Raw genomic sequence first — 21,279 nt, 5'->3', positions numbered from 1 at the left:
TACATAAGGTGGCGTGACGACTGTAGATACTTTCACTGCAGATGCACCTCATCATTCGAACTCCTGCAGCAATTTACGAACTCTACGAGCAGAGGGGTTAATGGAAGGCAGACTACTTGCGCAAAACAGGTAGAGAATTTGGGTTTGACAGGAACCGTGTAATGGGTGGCAACTATAATGTTCCTTTAATACTCATGCGGAACGTAGAATGATATTTACCGTGATGGTATTAAATACTACTTTACGCCCGAGTTCACCCAAAGCAGTGGCTGACGAGTGGTGGAGTTCCAGTTTCCCGGGAACCCATGAACCAAACGTTTTAAATAGACGAGAGATATGGAGCACACACTGTGTAAGGCAACATTCGAACACCCTCTGTAACGGGATAAAGCAAGAAAGAACAAACAGCATGTAGTCTTGTTTATCTTGCGTAAAGTTGACGTCCAGGAGACTTCGAAAATAAGTAACAGCTACTCGTCTTTGGATGTAAGAAATAATTGTTCTTTCTGGTTATATGAGCCAGATGTGATTGAGTGGTGTACTAAGTAGCACCAGGTTCTCTACGCATATGACGGTTACGAATTCAGTTGAATGATTAACTGGGAGGTCAAGAGCATATAGCTGGAATTTACAGGACACTGATAACGTCCCTCGCTACATGGAGAATAATCGCGGCATAAAGACTGGAGCATGTAGTACTACAGGAACGTGTCTTCCAGTTCCGCTGTTACACTTTATTTATTTGTTTATTCATTTATATTACGTGGCAAGATTAGGGCCTACAGGCCGGCCGCGGTGGTCTAGCGGTTCTGGCGCTGCAGTCCGGAACCGCGGGACTGCTACGGTCGCAGGTTCGAATCCTGCCTCGGGCATGGGTGTGTGTGATGTCCTTAGGTTAGTTAGGTTTAAGTAGTTCTAAGCTCTAGGGGACTTATGACCTAAGATGTTGAGTCCCATAGTGCTCAGAGCCATTTGAACCATTAGGGCCTACAGGCCCTCTCTTACACGTAACCAGGCATACTCAGATTGAACGAATTTCAGTTTTTACAGAACATTATGGACATACCACGTGTTATACAGTATTTATGTTAAAAAATTAGACATTATGACAGTAGTACAAGGATAATGATAACAATCAAAAAGTAATTATAACAATGGAGAATAATAATAATAACAATAATAGTAATGACTATTTATATGAAAGTAAACATATTTTACTTTCATATTGCTTTCATATTACTTTCCTATTGCTAGTTGGGAATTTTCTCGTTATGTTCTTGCAGCTTGTGAGTTATTCACATCGAGCAGAGACACAAGACGATAGAATGAGGTGAAAGAGATACAGATGAGGTAGCTAGGTTAGAGGAAGAGAAATAGAATGGTAAAAATCGAAGCTATGATGGAGAGGAGAAAGAAAGAAATGAGGGGGGCACAACAATGGTGGCTATACCGTCCCTAATATGTAAGTTCTGAGTTCCCTCTTGAATGTAGAGTGGTTCTGGATAAGACGCAGATCACAGAGGAGCGCGTTCCATAGTCGTATGGCTGAGATACAGAATGACACGGAGAAAGATTTTGTGTTATGTGAAGGTACAGCCAAGATGCTAGACGTATCCGATCTGGTATTGCGGTTGTGGAATGATGATAGGTGTTTAATGTGAGAAGATAAGTATTGGGGGCACCAGTGACTAAGAAATCGAAGAAGTAAGCATAACATGTGGAGATCGCGTACCTTATGTGGACGCATCCAACCTAGCTGGGAGTATGAAGGACTGGTATGAGCATACAACCGTATATTGCACACATATCTAACGCAAGCATCCGTCACTAGCTCGAGGCATCTCGAATTTTCACTATTTGTGCCGTGTTCAACTACATTACAATAGTAAAGATTAGGCAAAACTAGAGTTTGGACTAATTTTTGTTTAACATGGGTTGGAAATATTTTCTAAATTTTTGGATTGCATGTTGGGAGGAGAGCGATTTCCGGCAAGCTGTGACTGTTTGTTCTTCCCAGTTTAGGTGTTCATCCAAGATTATTCCAAGGTCTTTTACTGCATTTTGGTATGCTGGCTGGGTACCATTGAGGAGTATTTGAGGGACTGTTTCGCGAAAGTACCGGCTGATTAACTTTAGATGACATATAAGAATGACTTGGGATTTCTTGGGGTTTAGTGTCAGACCTTGGTTCTGTGCCCATCGAGAAACAGAGCAAAGATCTGCGTTCATACTCGCAACTGTGTCAGCAATCTTCTTGGGGCTTGCACTTATGTACAGTTGGATGTCGTCGGCATATAAATGGTAGTTGCAGGAGTGAATCACTGAAGAAATATCATTAATGTACAGCGAGAAGAGTAATGGACCAAGGACGGAGCCTTGGGGAACTCCAGAGCGCAGGCTTTTCTAAGATGACTTCCCCGAGCCACAAATGACTTGTTGACTTCTGTTTTTGAGGTAGCTGTCGAACCAGTGTATTGTGCTGTTTGAGAAATTCAGCTGTTTCATTTTAATTAGTAATATATCAAAGTCAACTGTATCAAAAGCCTTGCTAAAGTCAAGCAGTACTGTTTGTTTCTCAGTTAGGGTTTCCTCTGTCGCCTGTACAAGTTCGGCACGTCGATGACCAGGCCCAGCAGAAACAGTGGGCTTTTAGTTAGGAACTCCGCTCTGTAGGTTAGGTACCAAAAAGCACCGCGTAACTGGTGACTCCGCGCCACGTACCTTCCTGAGGATGCGCAGGATCTTGTCGCCGTGCTCCCAGGGCGTGACCCAGCCCTTGCTGGTGTTGCACTCGATGCCGCGGCTGCCGTTGTTGAAGACCTGGCCGCGGCGGAAGTTGGCCCGGAACACGTCCGGCTTCTTGCGCAGCAGCCGGTTGAACGCCTCCACCAGCACGAAGACGGCGTCGTACATCAGCGCCGCGGGGGCCTTCGTAAAGGAGAGCATTTGTCACACTGAGACCTACCCACAGTTTATTAAATTACGGAAAGGCGATCAACATCAGCAGATTCTCAAATCCATAACTCACATGGATATACACTATCAAAATAACCAGGCACTAATATTGGACATTAATATGAGATTATTATTATTATTATTATTATCATCGTTGTAAGAGGTATGCGCTATATGCGCTGCCTGCAGCAGGCAAGACTTAGGAGAGTCTCTGACCAGAGAGCAGTATGTAGTTAGTTGTTGCTTGTCAGTAGTCGGCATCAGTCTGCAGTAGTCTGTAGTAGTCTGCATGAGTCGGCGGTAGTGTGCGGTAGTCGGCGCGTGTCTGCGCTTGTCTGCAGTCTGGTCTGGTCGGGACTCTGGAGGATGAGTATTATTGAAGAAGGTAAAGAAGCAGCCTTGCGCATATCTAGTAATGTATGTCAACTGTCATCCAATTTCTTTCAAAAAATGCCCCAATAATAATGTTTATAATATAAAGTAATTTTCTTTTAAAAAAAAGCATTCATTTCAATTTAAAGACTTTATCCAATGAATAATTAATTCCTTTCACTATTCACAAAGCATAGGCCAGCATTGCACGGAGCTGTGCCGAAATTTTTTTAGGCAAGAGCAGATATCTTCGCGGTTTTTATTGAGGTGAGAATATTTTGCTTTTTTTAATCAGAATACAGGGCCGAGGCGCAGCGCTGCTGTCGTCATAAAATTTACCAGGTTACTGAATTTTTTTATTATTTTGTGGTTTCGGAATTTTTCTGTTTCGAATTTAACATTAAATGAGAAAAGAATTTTGTGGGTACATTGAATGTGAATGCATTTCTGCACACAGATTATGAATGGGAACCAGTTTTGTTCAGAGTTTACAATATATTTATGATTCATTTAATTAATATTTTTGTGGCGCGGTTACAGTTGTTTCATATTTTATTTAAATATTTTTGTGGGAAGGTTACATCGTATGCATCAATTACAGTAATACAAATTTAGTAAAACAAAGAAATGTATATAAAAATGAACATTTGAAATTATATACAGAAAACAAGTCTTAAAACGGCACAGACTACACTCGGATGTTGATGGACTCGATCCAGCGGAGTGCCTCGTGGGATGCTTGATGGAGCTTCTCAATGCCACCAGGGAAGCGTCTGATTGGACAGTCATTCACAATGTGGCTCATTTTTTAGGTGTCATCATAGTAACACACACTGCCACTTGAAAAGCCCCACTTGTGTATGTTGTATTTGCACCTACCCTCTTCAGTCCGATATCTGTTTAACTGTACCCACATCTCCCTTGATTGGTGGAAGATTGGAATTGGAACTGTTGGATTGTCCACAAGTTCATGGTTTCGGGTTCTTGTAGGTTGCCACTCGCGTTTCCACTCTGCGTCCTGGTCAAATCCTGCGGCTAGAATTAGGACTCCCATTTCATATGCTGGTGTTCCAGATTTGAGGCGTTTCCTGGGCAGTGACAGCAAATCGTCATGAAGAGGGATCGAGTTCTTTTCAGATACTTGCTGACAGAGGTTGTAAAGAGCAGCCTTTCGACGGAGATCTGGTGGACAGATGTTTGAAAGCACTGGTAGCCAGCAAGTAGGTGTAGACCGGACTGTACCACTAATTACTCTCATAACTGAGTTCAGTTGCACGACTACTTTCACTACGTGGGCGCTTCGGAGGCAGACTGGTGCACAGTATTCTGCTGCGGAGTATACCAGTGCGAGGGATGCCCCTCGGAGGACTGATGTGGTTGCTGCCCAGGTACTGCCTGCAAGCTTTCTCACAAGGTTCACACGTGTTTCTATCTTCTTAGCCAAGTTGGAAAGGTGTTTCTTGTATGTTAATGTTCTGTCCAGAGTGACTCCCAGGTATTTTGGGCTTTCGTTGTATCTGTGTATTCATCTCTATGACGATCTCTGCTCGGGACACTTTCGGTGAGGTATTTGAATTTCTGTACCGGAATGCCTGTACCATTTTTCCTAAAGCTCCGAAACTAGAGCAGGCAGAGATATTTTACGATGGAGTCTGGAGGGAATTCGGCGTTCTGACTCGTCCCGTATATGTTCAGTTCGGCTCAGGTCGGGACTCTGAGCCGGCCAGTCCATTTAAGAAACGGTACTGTGCACAAACTATTGCTTCAAATTTGCTGCTTTGTGACAGAGTCCACTGTCATGTTGATACAGTCATCGACTCCGAACCGTTCCTCTAATGCACGCAGTACAAAATTCTGTGAAATGTGTTCATACCCTTCCATATACAGGGATTAACCACTAGCACTCCCCCCCTCGTCATCCACCCTCCACACCACCACCACCAAATACTTTAAAATCAGCTCCTCCGTATTTCGCTGGTGGCACTACACATGATGTCAGGTAACGTTCTACAGACGTTCACCAGATGCAAACCTTTCACTGAATTGTCACAGGATATTTAACATATCTAGTCACACATTTCCTGTCATTCAGTCTTCTGTAGCGTCTTTCCTTACACCGCTTCAACCACGTGTTAGCTTTGAATACATAAGCGTTTGGCTTATGAGAGGCTGCTCAACCGCTCTAACCCGTTATTTCTAATTCCTGCGTGCAATGACTGTGTCATATGGACTTTCGGCGGCACTCATAAAGGATTCTATCCGCTGATTGCATGCAATACCTCCCGCATTCAACCTTCCGCAATGCCCGACGATCCCTGCTCGTCAGTATATACGGTCTGCCTAGTCTTTCTAGATGTTATTGTTCCTTCGCACTTTCCTTTCAAAAACATACAGCACTTCACTTAGAAGGGTTGAAGTTTTCCTTACTGATATACACTGAAGCGCCAAAGAAACTGGTATAGGCATGCTATTCAAATACAGAGACGAGTAAACAGGCAGAATACGGCACTGGGATCGTCAACGCCTATAGAAGAAAACACGTGTCTGGCGCAGTTGTTAGATCGGTTAATGCTGCTACAATGGCGGGTTACCAATATTTAAATGAACTTGATGTTACACTCGGCGCACGAGCGATGGGACACTGCATTTCTGAGGTAGCGATGAAGCGGGGATTGTCCCGTACAACCATGTCACGGGTGTACCGTGAATATCAGGAATCCGATGAAACATCAGATCTCCGACCGCTGCGGCCGAAAAAAGATCCTGCAAGAACGGGACCAACAACGACTGAAGGGAATCGTCCAACGTGACAGAAGTGCAACACTTCTGCAAATTGCTGCAGATTTCATCAACAAGTGTCGCGTACGAACCACTCAATAAAACATCATCGATATGGGCTCTCGGAGCCGATGGCACACTGGTGTACCCTTGATGCTTGGACGACACATTGCCTGATATCTCGCCTAGGCCCGTGAACACCGAAATTGGACTGTTGATGACTGGAGACATGTTGCCTGGTCGAACGAGTGATAGAGTAGTAGAGTGGTTTTTGGGCACACGACAGCAAGGTCTTCAGCGCCCGTTCAGTAACGTAAGGAGACGGGTGTCAAGAAAAATCCCAGAACAGGAATATAAAACGGAACATAAAACACGGGTAACAATCGTTGAAAAATACACTCCTGGAAATTGAAATAAGAACACCGTGAATTCATTGTCCCAGGAAGGGGAAACTTTATTGACACATTCCTGGGGTCAGATACATCACATGATCACACTGACAGAACCACAGGCACATAGACACAGGCAACAGAGCATGCACAATGTCGGCGCTAGTACAGTGTATATCCACCTTTCGCTGCAATGCAGGCTGCTATTCTCCCATGGAGACGATCGTAGAGATGCTGGATGTAGTCCTGTGGAACGGCTTGCCATGCCATTTCCACCTGGCGCCTCAGTTGGACCAGCGTTCGTGCTGGACGTGCAGACCGCGTGAGACGACGCTTCATCCAGTCCCAAACATGCTCAATGGGGGACAGATTCGGAGATCTTGCTGGCCAGGGTAGTTGACTTACACCTTCTAGAGCACGTTGGGTGGCACCGGATACATGCAGACGTGCATTGTCCTGTTGGAACAGCAAGTTCCCTTGCCGGTCTAGGAATGGTAGAACGATGGGTTCGATGACGGTTTGGATGTACCGTGCACTATTCAGTGTCCCCTCGACGATCACCAGTGGTGTACGGCCAGTGTAGGAGATCGCTCCCCACACCATGATGCCGGGTGTTGGCCCTGTGTGCCTCGGTCGTATGCAGTCCTGATTGTGGCGCTCACCTGCACGGCGCCAAACACGCATACGACCATCATTGGCACCAAGGCAGAAGCGACTCTCATCGCTGAAGACGACACGTCTCCATTCGTCCCTCCATTCACGCCTGTCGCGACACCACTGGAGGCGGGCTGCACGATGTTGGGGCGTGAGCGGAAGACGGCCTAACGGTGTGCGGGACCGTAGCCCAGCTTCGTGGAGACGGTTGCGAATGGTCCTCGCCGATACCCCAGGAGCAACAGTGTCCCTAATTTGCTGGGAAGTGGCGGTGCGGTCCCCTACGGCACTGCGTAGGATCCTACGGTCTTGGCGTGCATCCGTGCGTCGCTGCGGTCCGGTCCCAGGTCGACGGGCACGTGCACCTTCCGCCGACCACTGGCGACAACATCGATGTACTGTGGAGACCTCACGCCCCACGTGTTGAGCAATTCAGCGGTACGTCCACCCGGCCTCCCGCATGCCCACTATACGCCCTCGCTCAAAGTCCGTCAACTGCACATACGGTTCACGTCCACGCTGTCGCGGCATGCTACCAGTGTTACAGACTGCGATGGAGCTCCGTATGCCACGGCAAACTGGCTGACACTGACGGCGGCGGTGCACAAATGCTGCGCAGCTAGCGCCATTCGACGGCCAACACCGCGGTTCCTGGTGTGTCCGCTGTGCCGTGCGTGTGATCATTGCTTGTACAGCCCTCTCGCAGTGTCCGGAGGAAGTATCGTGGGTCTGACACACCGGTGTCAATGTGTTCTTTTTTCCATTTCCAGGAGTGTATGTGCTCATCCACATCGAAGCGTGGGATGAAGCAGGGTGTCAACAGTAAAACATGGACAACACAGGAAGAAAATGATAGAGGGAGCTAAAACAATGTAGCAGATGGAAGTGGCTGGCTGACCACAAGGAAAAAAGGGGAGGAGTCAGCCACTCTGCAATACAGTAAAACCTCCAGCCTAAAAGTTAGTTTAGGCCAGAGTCCAGACACGTCAGAAAACTTAAAAACCCTAGGCACACACGTCTCATCATTAGCTAAAACAGAAGGCAGATCCCCATCAACTTGTGCTTCTGCCCGTGTATCACGGTATAAAATGCAGTCTTTTCAAATGTGCCGGACAGAGATGTGCACACCACAAGCATCACAAAACGGAGGATCCTCCCGCCATAATAAAAAGCTATGTGTGAGAGGACAGTGCCCGATCCGAAGACGTGTGAGGGCCACCTCTTCCCGCCTGAGCAACCGGCAGGAGGAACGCCACGGCCGAGTGGTTGACTTTACCAACCGTAGTTTATTGGCCGTCACCGCCAGCCATTCGTCCTCCCACAACGTCATGCACTTCCTGTGGAGTGCAGCAATGACCGACTGCAAGGGGATAGGACACTGGACCACATCCTGCTCTCTGCAGGCCTCCTTGGCAGCCCGATCGGGCTGTTCATTGCCCTATATGCCGACATGACCAGGCACCCAGCAGAAGGATACCTCTTTACCCCGCCGTTGGAGCAAGTACAGTTGGTCATGCATCAGCTGGACCATCTCCTCAGTCGGGTATAGGTTCTGCAGTGATTGTAAGGCACCAAGAGAATCGGAGCAGAGAAGAAATCGATCGCCCCGAACACGATGCATCAGCTCCAGTGCCTTCAGGATCGCGTGGAGCTCCGCTGCGAAAACGGTATTTCAGCAGGGAGGCGAATCCGGGTAACATGATCAGGGAGCACCACAGAACAGCCAAGGAAATTCTCCTGTTTGGAGCCATCAGTGTAAACGACAGTGAAACCGTGATGCACATCTAAAATGTTAAAAAACAGTGACTGGAATGTAAAATCTGGCGTGTCATCCTTCTTAAAACGAGTCAAATCTAAAATAAGTTGGGGTCTCTGGAGGAGCCAAGGTGGAGATCTGCTCCAACCGCGACGTAAAACACGAAGACCAGCCATAGACATCGCAGCGAGGCAATCCTGTGCGCGAATCCCATAGGGCTGCGTCGCACGTTGCCGGTTATGAAATAACAGTGCCAGAGGAGGCTGAGCAACGGTATGGTATGCAGGTGTGTATGGTGTGGACAAAGTTTTATACGCCTGGCGTACCGTAAGTAGCCGTCGCCGCATGTGAAGTGGCGGTACACCTGCCTCTGCACAGAGGCTTGGTATGGGGCTAGTTCGGAATGCCCCAGTGGCCAACCGAAGCCCTTCATGGTGGACAACGTCCAAAATGTTTAAGTAAGAAGGCCTCGCAGACCCATACACCGTGCACCCATAATCGAGCCGAGATCGCACAAACGCCCTGTAAAACTGGAGCAGACAAGTCCTGTCAGCTCCCCATGTACTGTGGCTAAAACATTTTAAAATACTTAAAGCCTGAAGCGACCGCCGTTTCAGGTCTTTAAGATGAGGTAACCACGTAAGCCTCGAGTCAAAGATGAGCCCCAGAAATCTCACCGTGTCTTTAAAAGTAAGAATAGTGTCCCTCAACCGCAACTCAGGAAAGGTTAAAATCGAACGAGAACGGTTAAAAAGAACACATACAGACTTCTCGGTGGAAAATTTAAAACCACTGTTCTGCGCCCAGTCATCCAAACGCCTAATCGTAAGTTGCAACTGACGAGTTGTCGTTGCAAGGCTTGAAGAAGAGCAGAACAAAGAGAAATCATCCACAAACAAAGAACACTGGACAGGACTTTTCACTATGGTCGTAATGCTATTAATAGCGATGGCGAAGAGAGTCACACTTAAAACGCTACCCTGAGGGACACCATTCTCCTGCTCAAAGCGATCAGACAGGACGTCACCAATTCGGTATCTAAAATATCGTGGCGAGAGGAAAGACTGAATAAAAAGAGGAAGACAACCACGAAAACCCCATTCGTGAAGCTGCTCCAGGATGAGACGCCTCCAAGTGGTATCGTAGGCCCTCTCGATGTCGAAAAATACACCTAGAAGGTGATGACGGCGGAGGAAAGCTTGGTGTATAGCCGCCTCCAGGAGGGCAAGGTTATCGAAGGTGGAACGAAACCTCCTGAACCCACACTGAAAGCGACTAAGGAGTTGCCGGTATTCTAACATCCAGACAAGGCGGCGGTTGACCATCCGCTCCAAGGTCTTCCCTATGCAACTAGTGAGGGCCGTACTACGGTAGCTACTTGGGCTCGTGCGGTCTTTCCCAGGTTTTAAAAAAAGGATTAAAACTGCCTCACGCCACGCGTCAGGAAAGTGACCCGACGCCCAAATGTCGTTAAAAAGTGCGAGGAGGAGTTCTCTGTTGCGAATTGTGAGGTGCCATAGCATACTGTAATGGATCCTGTCGTGACCAGGGGATGTGTCACGAGCACCAGACAATGCAGAATCCAGCTCCCACATAGAAAATGGGCAGTTGTAAACTTCATGAGAGGTGGACTGGAAGTTCAGACTACATCTCTCAGCAACCGCTCTATGGCGCTGGAAACCTGGATCCTTACTGGTTGTTGCAGTAACTGTGGCAAAATACGCTGCCATAGTCTGGGCAATGTCTCGCGGATCCGTGTGGAGAGTGCCGTTAGTCATTACAGCAGCTATGGGGCACCACCCTCCTCTGCCAGAAATTCTCCTGATGGTCTCCCACACAATGGAACTTTTGGTGGAACGATTAATGGTGTTCAGGAACGTTTGCCACGACCTCTTCTTGCTCTCACGAATAATGCAGTGACATCTTGCCCTCGCCACCCGAAAGGCTGCAAGATTCTCAGCAGTCGGCCGACACTTGAACCGACGCAGAGCCGCACGCCTTGTCCTGATTGCAGAGCGGCATTCGGCACTCCACCAAGGCACAGGTGGCCTCTTCCGGTGGCCTGTGGACTGTGGAATGGAAGCTGCAGCGGCGTGGTGGACCGTTTTGGTAATATGATCCACCCACACCTCAACATTCGCACAGTGTTCGAATTGGGCCAACTGGCTATAGAGTGTCCAGACAGCTCTACTGAGCACCCATCGTGGTGGTCTCCTTTTGGGCCCCACGCCATCTGGCAGGTGAATCCAGATTGGGAAATGATCACTGCCGTGCAAGTCAGCAACCACTTCCCAGTGAGCACTGGCGGCAAGAGCTGGAGAGCAAAGCGAGAAATCAATGGCAGAGAACGACCCAGTCGCCGTGCAGAAATGAGTACTGTGTCCTCCATTGAGCAAGTAGGCACAGGATGACAGGAGAAGCCTCTCAATCGCTCTATCCCTGGGGCAGGTAATTGCAGAGCCCTAAAGCACATTGTGGGCATTAAAATCACCACAAATAATGAATGGCTGGGGGAGCTGTGTAAGAAGGTCAGTGAGGGCCCCTTCATCAAGAGCACCATGTGGGGGCAAGTAAAGTGAACATACAGTCAATGGATGACGCACGTGCACGGACACAGCGACGGCCTGTAAAGTCATCGTAAGTGAGAGAGGCCAGGAGTGGTAGTCCGTCCTGACGAAAATACCTACGCCTCCTCTAGCTCTCTCCACGCAGGTCGTCCTTTTTGTCGAGTGTATAGCCTCGTATCTCAGGGGAGTATGATGGATGGAAATATGTCTCCTGGAGACAGAGACACAGTGGTCTACCCTGAGAGAGTAGACGAAGTTCCTCCACATGCGTCCTGAACCCTTGCAAGTTCCACTGGAGTATGGGAGCCATCTATGTTGGGGGTAGCACCTTCATCCTGTCTCTCCGACGGGGCGGGGAGACCGCAGCATGTGGAGGGGCAGGTGTGGGACGAGATGATTGCCCCATACATACATCGTACTCCATCAACTCTGGGGAAGAGTCAGATGAAGCCTCATGTAAAACAACATGTGCATGGTCAGATGGTTTACCACGGGATTTGACCCGCTGTTGCTGCTGTACAGTAGCTGTCTGTGGTTTGGTGGACTTTGGGGGAGCTGATGTGGGAGTGGGAATTGGTGCACTGGGCTTGGGAACAACCTCAGCTGTTGGAGGCGCGAGGGGCTGGACCAAGTTCGCCACTGTACCTTTGTCTGCCGTTCGAGTAGGGGCTACTGGCTCTGAAACACTGGCTGCGTTGCAAGAGCACTGACAGCTGCAGGTGTTAGTGCCAACACTCACCAGCTCTGCGTTGAGGCATCGACTTTTGGAGTAGGCTTCTGTACCAGGGATGCAAAAGATGTAGCAAATGTGGGAGGGTGCATCGACTTATAAATCTTCTTGGCCTCACCATAGGGGATACTCTTGGTTGTTTTTATTTCCTGGACCTTGCGTTCCTCTAAAAATATGCGGCAGTCCCTACTCTAAACAGGGTGCTTCCCAGAGCAATTAATACATTTAGCCGGAGACGAGCAACCAACTCGTTCATGAGCAGCCTGACCACAGTTTCCACAAGTCGCTTCGCCTTTACAGCCTAAGGTGGTATGCCCAAAACGCTGGCATTTAAAACAGCGCATTGGGGTCGGGAAATAAGGCCTCACACTAAGGCGAAGGAAGCCAGCTTTAACATGTTCAGGAAGTTTTGTGCTACTGAAGGTCAGAATAAAGGAGTCGGATTTGACAAGAGTGCCATCAACCCTCTTCATGATGTGTTGGACATCAACGATAACTTCTGGAGCCCACTCACGTTGCAGTTCTTCCTTGGGAATATCAACTAGATCCCGGCATGTCACAACACCTTTGCTGTAGTTCAAGGTGCTGTGCAGTTCAGTGTCTATGGCATACTCTCCAAGGCATTTAGCAGATTGGAGGTTAGTTTCTTGCTGGGAAGTGGAAGTTTCCACTAGCAAGGTCCCATTACGTAAGCGCTTCACCGATTTTAAGGAGCCACAGATTCCCTCCAATCCCTTTTGTATATAGAAGGGCGAAACCTTCTCAAAACTACCCTCCTTCCGTTTCACAATGAGAAACACATTCGGATTACCAGAATGCATTCTGTTACCTAAAACTGGACTTTTTAAAGAAGCGCCTGAGTCAGGGGGACTGACTGCACGTGCCCTCTTAAGAGACTGGGTGTTAGAACCTTCCAGCGGCCCACCCTTTCCGCTGGGAGGAAGAAAAGAGGATTTCGAAGGATCCATCACGGTCCCACGAGCAGCTAGGGAACTAGAAGTCCACCTAGACAGAGGCCCGCGTGCCTAGGTAAGCCTTATACAACTGAGGTGCGGCAGGTTCCCCAGAGGTTGCCCGCTATCGACTGTTCCACCTCAACAGCCATGCATCTCATCAGCGCGCAGCACACCTTGAGATTGAGGGTTTTTTTTTATAGAGGTTTATTCCATCCTCATGATCCGGGCGGTCAAGCCAAGATCACCATTCCCTGAGACACACAACGTTCCACCGCCGCGCCGCACGGTGGTCGCTGAAGTATGCTCAGAGGTTACGGTGACAGGGGACTGGCGGCGCTTACCAGTCCCCAGCTCAGGAACCCCGGGGTCGCCAAGCCCGTACCCAGCATATGAATGCTGAGCCCCTGGGGGCTGGTCGAACGAGTCTCGTTTCAAATTGTATCGAGCGGATGGACGTGTACAGGTATGGAGACTACCTCATGAATCCATGGAACCTGCGTGTAAGCAGGGGACTATTGAAGCTGTTGGAGGCTCTGTATTGGTGTGGGGCGTGTGCAGTTGGAGTGATATGGGGCCCCTGATACGTCTAGGTACGACTCTGACAGGTGACAAGTACGTAAGCATTCTGTTTGATCACCTGCATCCAGTCAGGTCCATTGTGCACTTCGTCAGACTTGGGCAGTTCCAACAGGACGAAGTGACAACCCATACGCCCTGAATTGCTACACAGAGTGGCTCCAGCACTACTCTTCTGAGTTTAAGCATTTCCGCTGGTCACCACACTTCCCAAACATGAAAATTATTGAGCTTATCTGGGACGCCTTGCAACGTGCTGTTCAGGAGAGTTCTCCACCCCCTCACACTCTTACGGATTTATGGAGTGGGTGTCCGAGTGGCACTGCTTCAGACATTAGTCGAGTACAGGCCACGTCATGTAGCGGCATTTCTGCATGCTCACGGTGTTCTTACACGATATTAGGAAAGTGTACCAGTTTCATTGGCTCTTCAGTGTATTACTCAAATGACATCCTTTGACTAGACCATGTTCCAAGCCACTGAGCTCTACTGACTGACCCATTCTGCTGTTACTGTTTTTCTAATAACATCACAATACTTCCCGGATCTTTTTATCCTGGTCGGTCTGTCTCTCGCGATATCTACTGGTCAATTTCGGATTAGTTAGGGGTGTCTGGAAAGTTTTGATTGGATACTGTATTTACCATGCACTTGTTAGTTATTCACGGTTGCGTGTCTATGATTTCATCTTATGACTAAGATGATTTTAAATAACAAACAAAAAACTTCCGTAATTATTGTTTTTCAGTTCAAAAACAGTAATATGAGTGAGACGCACTGGATTGCCTCGCTGTGTCAGTGCTGCCACCGCCATGTTAGGCATAGCAGTACAGCACCACCTTGAAAACAAGCACATCTTTAGCTGTAAAAGCATCTGCACAAATACATCATTATTGTGACGTATGTCAAACAACTCTGCTTGATCAGAAGACTGCTAAAGCTAAATTCCACGTTGTTTAGGCAAGTTATTACGGAAGTTGCCAACGTATCGTTGTCGATGTTTTAATTAATCAGCAGAAACAAGTACAACAACAACAGAAAGAAGTATAACAATTTATCAGACTCGATATATCATGACTTCATGGTTCGATTGAAATACTTGGACTGCTTGATAACACTTAAGACTGAATACTGAGTATCAGTCATTATGCAAAAATAATAAAATAAGGAACGGCATTGTAATGGATGTGACAGATCTGCTGATATTAATTAATCAAGAAGTTAGGGAAGGCTGTCCACTATCCCCTACGTTTTCGGTGTCACAATTGGTGAAATCATTGATAAATGGTTTGTTATACCGACATCACATTAGGCGATTGTTATAATTTAATGACGCTGCTATTTGTTGGTTACTGGCCCATAATTTGAAAATCTGAAGGAAAGGTTGTAATTGCAGTATGTAAAATGAGTGAATCTGCTGCTAAATACGGAATGAGAATCGACATATAAAGCAAAAGAGATGACATTTTAAGGACTGGAACCTCCAAAAGTTAAAACTGTTATACATGAGCAATTAAATCAGAGTTGTGGGAGGCTTTATATACCTAGGATGCAGTTTTAAATATCCCAAGCCAAATGGTTTAGAGGTAAAATTGATCTAATTCAGACATTTACGTGGAATCACATAATGTACTTCAAAAGATACTCTGCACAAACAAATATTAATTAAATTTTGGAAACTAATAACATTCCCTTTGCTGCTGTGTGGTTGCGAATGTTGGACCCAACATGAAATCTGTTACGACAGATCAAATCGTCAGAGATGATGTTCCACCACTTCGTAGGTGCCATGAAAGAACATCGGTTTTGGACAAATGCTGAATGCAGAATCTGTTACAACTATAACAGAACACAAAGACCAACGTTTGTTCTGAGCCTTAAGAGGCCGAAAGGCCTAATTTTTAAAGACGAACGTAGATGACGATGATGAAAAGGAACTAAAGGTAGTAATTGAGGAGTTCATGGGAATTCGTTTGGGTTAATACAGAATTATGAAGTCATAAATAGTAGAAGAGCTTAGGTCAACAGCTTATATGAACGAAATATATATACACTACTGGGCATTAAAATTCCTACACCACGAAGATGACGTGCTACAGACGCGAAATTTAACCGGCAGAAAGAAGATGCTGTAATACGCGAATGATTAGCTTTTCAGAGCATTCACACAAGGTTGGAGCCGGTGGCGACACCTACACGTGCTGACATGAGAAAAGTTTCCAACTGATTTCTCACACACAAACAGCAGTTCACCGGCGTTGCCTGGTGAAACGTTGTTGTGATGTCTCTTGAAGGATGAGAAATGCGTACCATCACGTTTCCGACTTTGATAAAGGTCGGATTGTAGTCTATCGCGATTGTGGTTTATCGTATCGCGACATTTCTGCTCGCGTTGGTCGAGATCCAATGACTGTTAGCAGAATATGGAATCGGTGGTTCAGGAGGGTAATACGGAACGCCGTGCTGGATCCCAACGGCCTCGTATCACTAGAAGTCTAGATGACAGGCATCTTATCCACATGGCTGTAATGGATCGTGGAGCCACGTCTCGATCCCTAATATATTGGGACGTTTGCAGGACAAGAACAATCTGCACGAACAGTTGGACAGCGTTTGCAGCAGCATGGACTATCAGCTCGGAGGCTATGGCTGCGGTTACCCTTGACGCTGCATCACAGACAGGAGCGCCTGCTATGGTGTACTCAGCGACGAACCTGGGTGCACGAATGGCAAAACGTCATTTTTTCGGATGAATCCAGGTTCTGTTTACAGCATCATGATGGTTGCATCCGTGTTTGGCGACATCGCGGTGAACGCACATTTGAAGCGTGTGTTCGTCATCGCCATACGGGGGTATCCCCCAGCATGATAGTATGGGGTGCCATTGGTTACACGTCTCGGTCACCTCTTGTTCGCATTGACGGGACTTTGAACAGTGGACGTTATATTTCAGATGTGTTACGACCCGTGGCTCTACCCTTCATTCGATCCCTGCAAAACCCTACATTTCAGCAGCATAATTCACGACCGCATGTTGCAGGTCCTGTATGGCGCTTTCTGGATACAGAAAGTGTTCGACTACTGCCCTGGCCAGCACAATCTCCAAATCTCTCAATAATTAAAAACGTCCGGTCAAAGGAGGCCGAGCAACTGGCTCGTCACAATACGCTTGTCACTACTCTTGATGAACTGTGGTATCGTGTTGAAGCTGCATTGGCGTCTGTACCGGTACACGCCATCCACGTTCTGTTTGACTGAATGCCCAGGCGTATCGAGGCTGTTTTTGCGCCCAGAGGTGGTTGTTCTGGGTACTGATTTCTCAGGATCTATGCACCCAAACTGGGTGAAAATGTAATCACATGTCGGTTCTAGTGTAATATATTTGTCCAATGAATACCCCTTTATCTTCTGCATTTCTTCTTGGTGTAGCAGTGTTGATGGCCAGTAGAATATATTTCAGGAAGTGTCTGTTCTGTCGGATATTTCATCATTGTAAGAGTACGGCGACTCCTTGACTTTTGTCTCAGTGCGGATGCACTAATATCGTCCGAATACCTACGGGAATCAGTAATTTGCAAGTAGCGGGTTACTGCGTGCGATAAGTTGGAGATCTGAGTCTGTCACTGACCGTGTCCGGATGGCCGAAACGGTTAATGCAACCGCTCATTAGAAGCAGTAATTCCGAGTCCGTCTCCCGGTCTGGTAGAAGGGTTCAACTTTCGCCATTGCATTACCACAACGCCCTGTGTGGCTGGAAGTCACGAATTCCGACCCATACTTTTTCTTTCTTTATCCATTCCGTACTTCAGATAAATTAGATGAATGAACCAGTATTGTGGTACTGGTTGCTCACCGAGATGTAGTCCCGGCCGGCGCCTGGAGACGTGCTGGAGTCGATCTTCCTCCAGCCATCGAGGAAGTCGCGCACGAAGTTCCGACTGCCGTCCACGATCCGGAAGCCCGTGATGTTGACGGCGCCGTACTCCGTCACGTCTGTCTCCCAGTGGTCATCCATTATCTGCAACATTTCAGTCCTTGTTCTGTTTCAGCGTCTCTTGCGTCTAAAGCGTGCCGTTGCCAGAACGTCGTTTAAAAATGTTCAGTTCTCTGTGATTCGTATGACGGTCGCTAGGATGCGTTAGGGTTGTTCGTGTTTAGTATTGTCACGAGGTCTGGGAGGATATATGAGGGGTGTGAACAGTGTCAGATGTTGAGTAACCACTGTTAACGATACAGATGTACTACCTAATTGTGTGAGACACAACCTGACACAATTTGAAAGGGGGCCTCACTGTGGTTTCCATATGGTCAGCTAGTAGAATTGTGCAGTATACAGCCTCCCAGACTTGTGTAGCATTCGGATGTGACAGCGGGAATGTGAGGCTCGGCATGCTCATCATCAAGGAAATTTTTTTGTTGTAAGATCTTATGGGACCAAACCGCTGAGGTCATCGGTCCCTAAGCTTACAGACTATTCAATCTATTTTAAACTTACTTACGCTAAAGACAACACACACACACACCCATGCCCGTGGGAGGACTCGAACCTCCTCGAACCGTGACAAGACGCCTAAGACCGCGCTGCCCATCGTCAAGGTTCTAGTTGACCACGTATGATACGCACAAGGGAGGATCGCCATGTTGTGTACCTAGCACATATGAGCCTGTCGTACGAGAACAAATAATGGACGTCCTGTATCATTCTGTATAAACTTGCAGTATTGGTCGGAGACTAGTGGCAGCTGGACAAGAGAATTATAGACCCGGGGGTAGTCTGCCGTTAACACTACAGCGCAGACGGTCGAGCTGGGAGTGGTACTGATGAATGACGTCGCACCGTGCTCACCTATGACTCGTCGATCAGCACTACCCTGGACGACCACAGTCGGCGAGTAAGGCAGCGATATGGGGCAGTTCCCATCCTTTAAATGCTACGGAGAGGCACAGCGGTGTTACTCCTGCCGTTATAGTATCGGCAATTATCGGGTATGACTTCAAACTACGCTTGGTAGAAGCTGTGCCGAACAACGGTTTCTCATGAACTCCCTGCGCCCATGTGTGCTATGTCTCGTCCGACAGTGTCTTAGTGCCATTTCAACAGTAGAACGCTCGGCCACACAGGGCCAGTGTCTCCAAGCACTCTGATTTGTCTCGAAAATTTTATGAAGAGTAGCTTTTAAAGCAGTGGGACTGGGAAAAGGAATGAAATTTCACTAAAATAAATAACTAAAGGCAAGATTTAACTTTCTAACGAGCAAGTGGAAGTTATCTTTGGTTTATAAAAACTTACATGAGTGGACAGCTGGACTTTGCTTATCTGATTGCTGATAAGAAATCAGTTGAACTTAAAAATTGATATTGAAATATTCTTTAGAACGTTTTAAACAGTTCGGTTAAGTGCGAGCTGAGATTTAAAGTCAGCTACACCGAAGAGCCAAAGAAAATGGTATAGGCAAGGGTATTCAAATACAGAGATGTATAAACAGGGAGAATACTGCGCCGCGGTCGGCAGATAACAAGTGAATGGTGCAGTTGTGAGATCGCATACTGCTGCTACAGTGGCAGGTTATCAAGGCTTAAGTGAATTTGAAGGTGGGGCTATAGTCGGCGCACGAGCGATGGGAATCAGCAAATCCGAGGTTGCAATAAAGTGCGCATTTTCCCGTAAGACAATTACACGAGTGTACCGTGAATGTCAGGAATCCGGTAAAACATCAAATCTGCGATATCGCTGCGGTTGCAAAAAGATCCTGCAAGAACGGGACCGACGACGACTGAAGAGTACCGTTCAACGCGACAGAAGTACAAGCTATCCGCAAATTGCTGCAGATTTCAGTATTGGGCCATCGACAAGTGTCATCGTGCGAATCATTCAACGAAACATCATCGATGTGTGTACCCCTGATGACTGCACGACACATTGCCTTCCGTCTCGCCTGGGCCCGTGAACACCGGCATTGGACTGTTGATGACTGGAAACATGTTGAATGATACATGAGTATCGTTTCAAATTGTATCGAGCGGATGGACGTTTATGGGTGTGGAAGCAACCTCATGAATCCATGAACCCTGCATGTTAGCAGGGGACTCTTCAAGCTGGGCCGACCTCTGTGGCCGAGCGGTTCTACTCGGTTCAGTCGAACCGCGCTGCTGGTAGGTCGCAGGTTCGAATCCAGCCTCGGGCATGGATGTGTGTGATGTCCTTGGGTTGGTTAGGTTTAAGTAGTTCTAAGTTGTAGGGGACTGATGACCTAAGATGTTAATTCCCATAGTGCTCAGAGCCATTTGAACCATTCTTCAAGCTGGTGGAGGCTCTGTAATGATGTGGGGCGTGTGCAGTTGGAATGGTATGGGATCGCTGATACTTCTATATACGACTCTGACAGGTGACACTTCAGGAAGCATCCTGTCTGATCACCTGCATCCATTCATGTCCAATGTGCGTTCCGACGGACATGGGCAATTCCAGCAGGACAATACGATATCCCACACGTCACAAATTGCTACAGAATGGCTCCAGAAACAGTCGTCTGAGTTTAAATCTTTCCGCTAGCTACCAAACGCCTAAGATGTGAACAGTATTGAGCATATATGGGATGCCTTGCAACGGGCTGTTCAAAAGAGATCTTTAACCCCTCGTACTCTTACGGATTTATGGACAGCCCTGCAGGATACATGGTGTCCTTTCCCTGCAGCACTACTTTACACATTAGTCGAGTCCATGCCGCGTTGCGTTGAGGCTCTTCTGGGTGCTCGCCAGGAACCTACACCATATGAGGTAGGGGTACCAGTTTGTTTGGCTCTTTCGTGTGGTATTTAATTTTGGAGGTGGACATTACGTATCAGAGACTACATCACTGAACTGCGCTGAAGTAGTTGTGACCTATGGTAAAAACAATTTAACGAATTATAAACAAAAAGTGCAAATGTTTGAAATTTAATGAAATGATATGTCTATACATCACCGATAAGTAAAGAATATTACAAATTAAATAGTCAATGTGCTGAAAGAGGCTTGGCGAGTCCTCCCTCGGGCCTGGATGTGTGTGTTGTTTTTACAAGTTAGTTTAAATTACGTTAAGTAGTGTGTAAGTCTAGGGGCCGATGACCTAAGCGGTTTGGTCCCTTATGAATTCACACACATTTGAACATTTGATACGCTAAGTGAGTTCTAGATAGCAAGAACTTTGTGACCAGCCGAGAAGACGGATCGTAAAAATTCTGCAGTTTAGCCTGATTTCAGAGAAATAGAAGAATCCGATTGCAGCTGATCGCAAAGAGAAATAGAAGAATCCGATTGCAGCTGATCGCAAACATGGTATCTGTAAATTACAGTGTCTATCTGGTAGCTAATAGGACGAAGGCCAACATTCTGACCGCGAGAGCGTATAAGTACCTGTAATCATTTAGTTTTCTTCGTATGCATGCGAGATACGATCTTCGTAGGTATAACTCACGAATTGACGAAGAATAGGTACGATGTCTTACGTATATAGTGGTGGCGTAATAATAACGTTAATCTTCATTAAGATGGTCTTTTCAGTAT

General features: G+C 47.1%; 1 protein-coding gene across 1 annotated transcript in view; it reads right to left on the bottom strand.

Moving 5' to 3' along the window:
• LOC126480997 (glutamate receptor 1-like) overlaps positions 1 to 21,279 on the bottom strand; it is a 502,527-nt gene that overhangs the window by 74,896 nt on the left and 406,352 nt on the right. Inside the window, exons 7-8 of the mRNA XM_050104443.1 lie at positions 17,587 to 17,751; positions 2,722 to 2,928 (exon numbers count right to left, since the gene is read on the bottom strand). Coding sequence (XP_049960400.1) covers positions 2,722 to 2,928; positions 17,587 to 17,751 — 372 coding nt within the window. The remainder of the gene's footprint in view (positions 1 to 2,721; positions 2,929 to 17,586; positions 17,752 to 21,279) is intronic.

This window comes from Schistocerca serialis, chromosome 5 (genome assembly GCF_023864345.2).
Source record: "Schistocerca serialis cubense isolate TAMUIC-IGC-003099 chromosome 5, iqSchSeri2.2, whole genome shotgun sequence".
Classification (NCBI taxonomy): domain Eukaryota; kingdom Metazoa; phylum Arthropoda; class Insecta; order Orthoptera; family Acrididae; genus Schistocerca; species Schistocerca serialis.
Note: the sequence above shows the minus strand (reverse complement) of the source record. Positions and strands in the feature narration are given on the sequence as shown.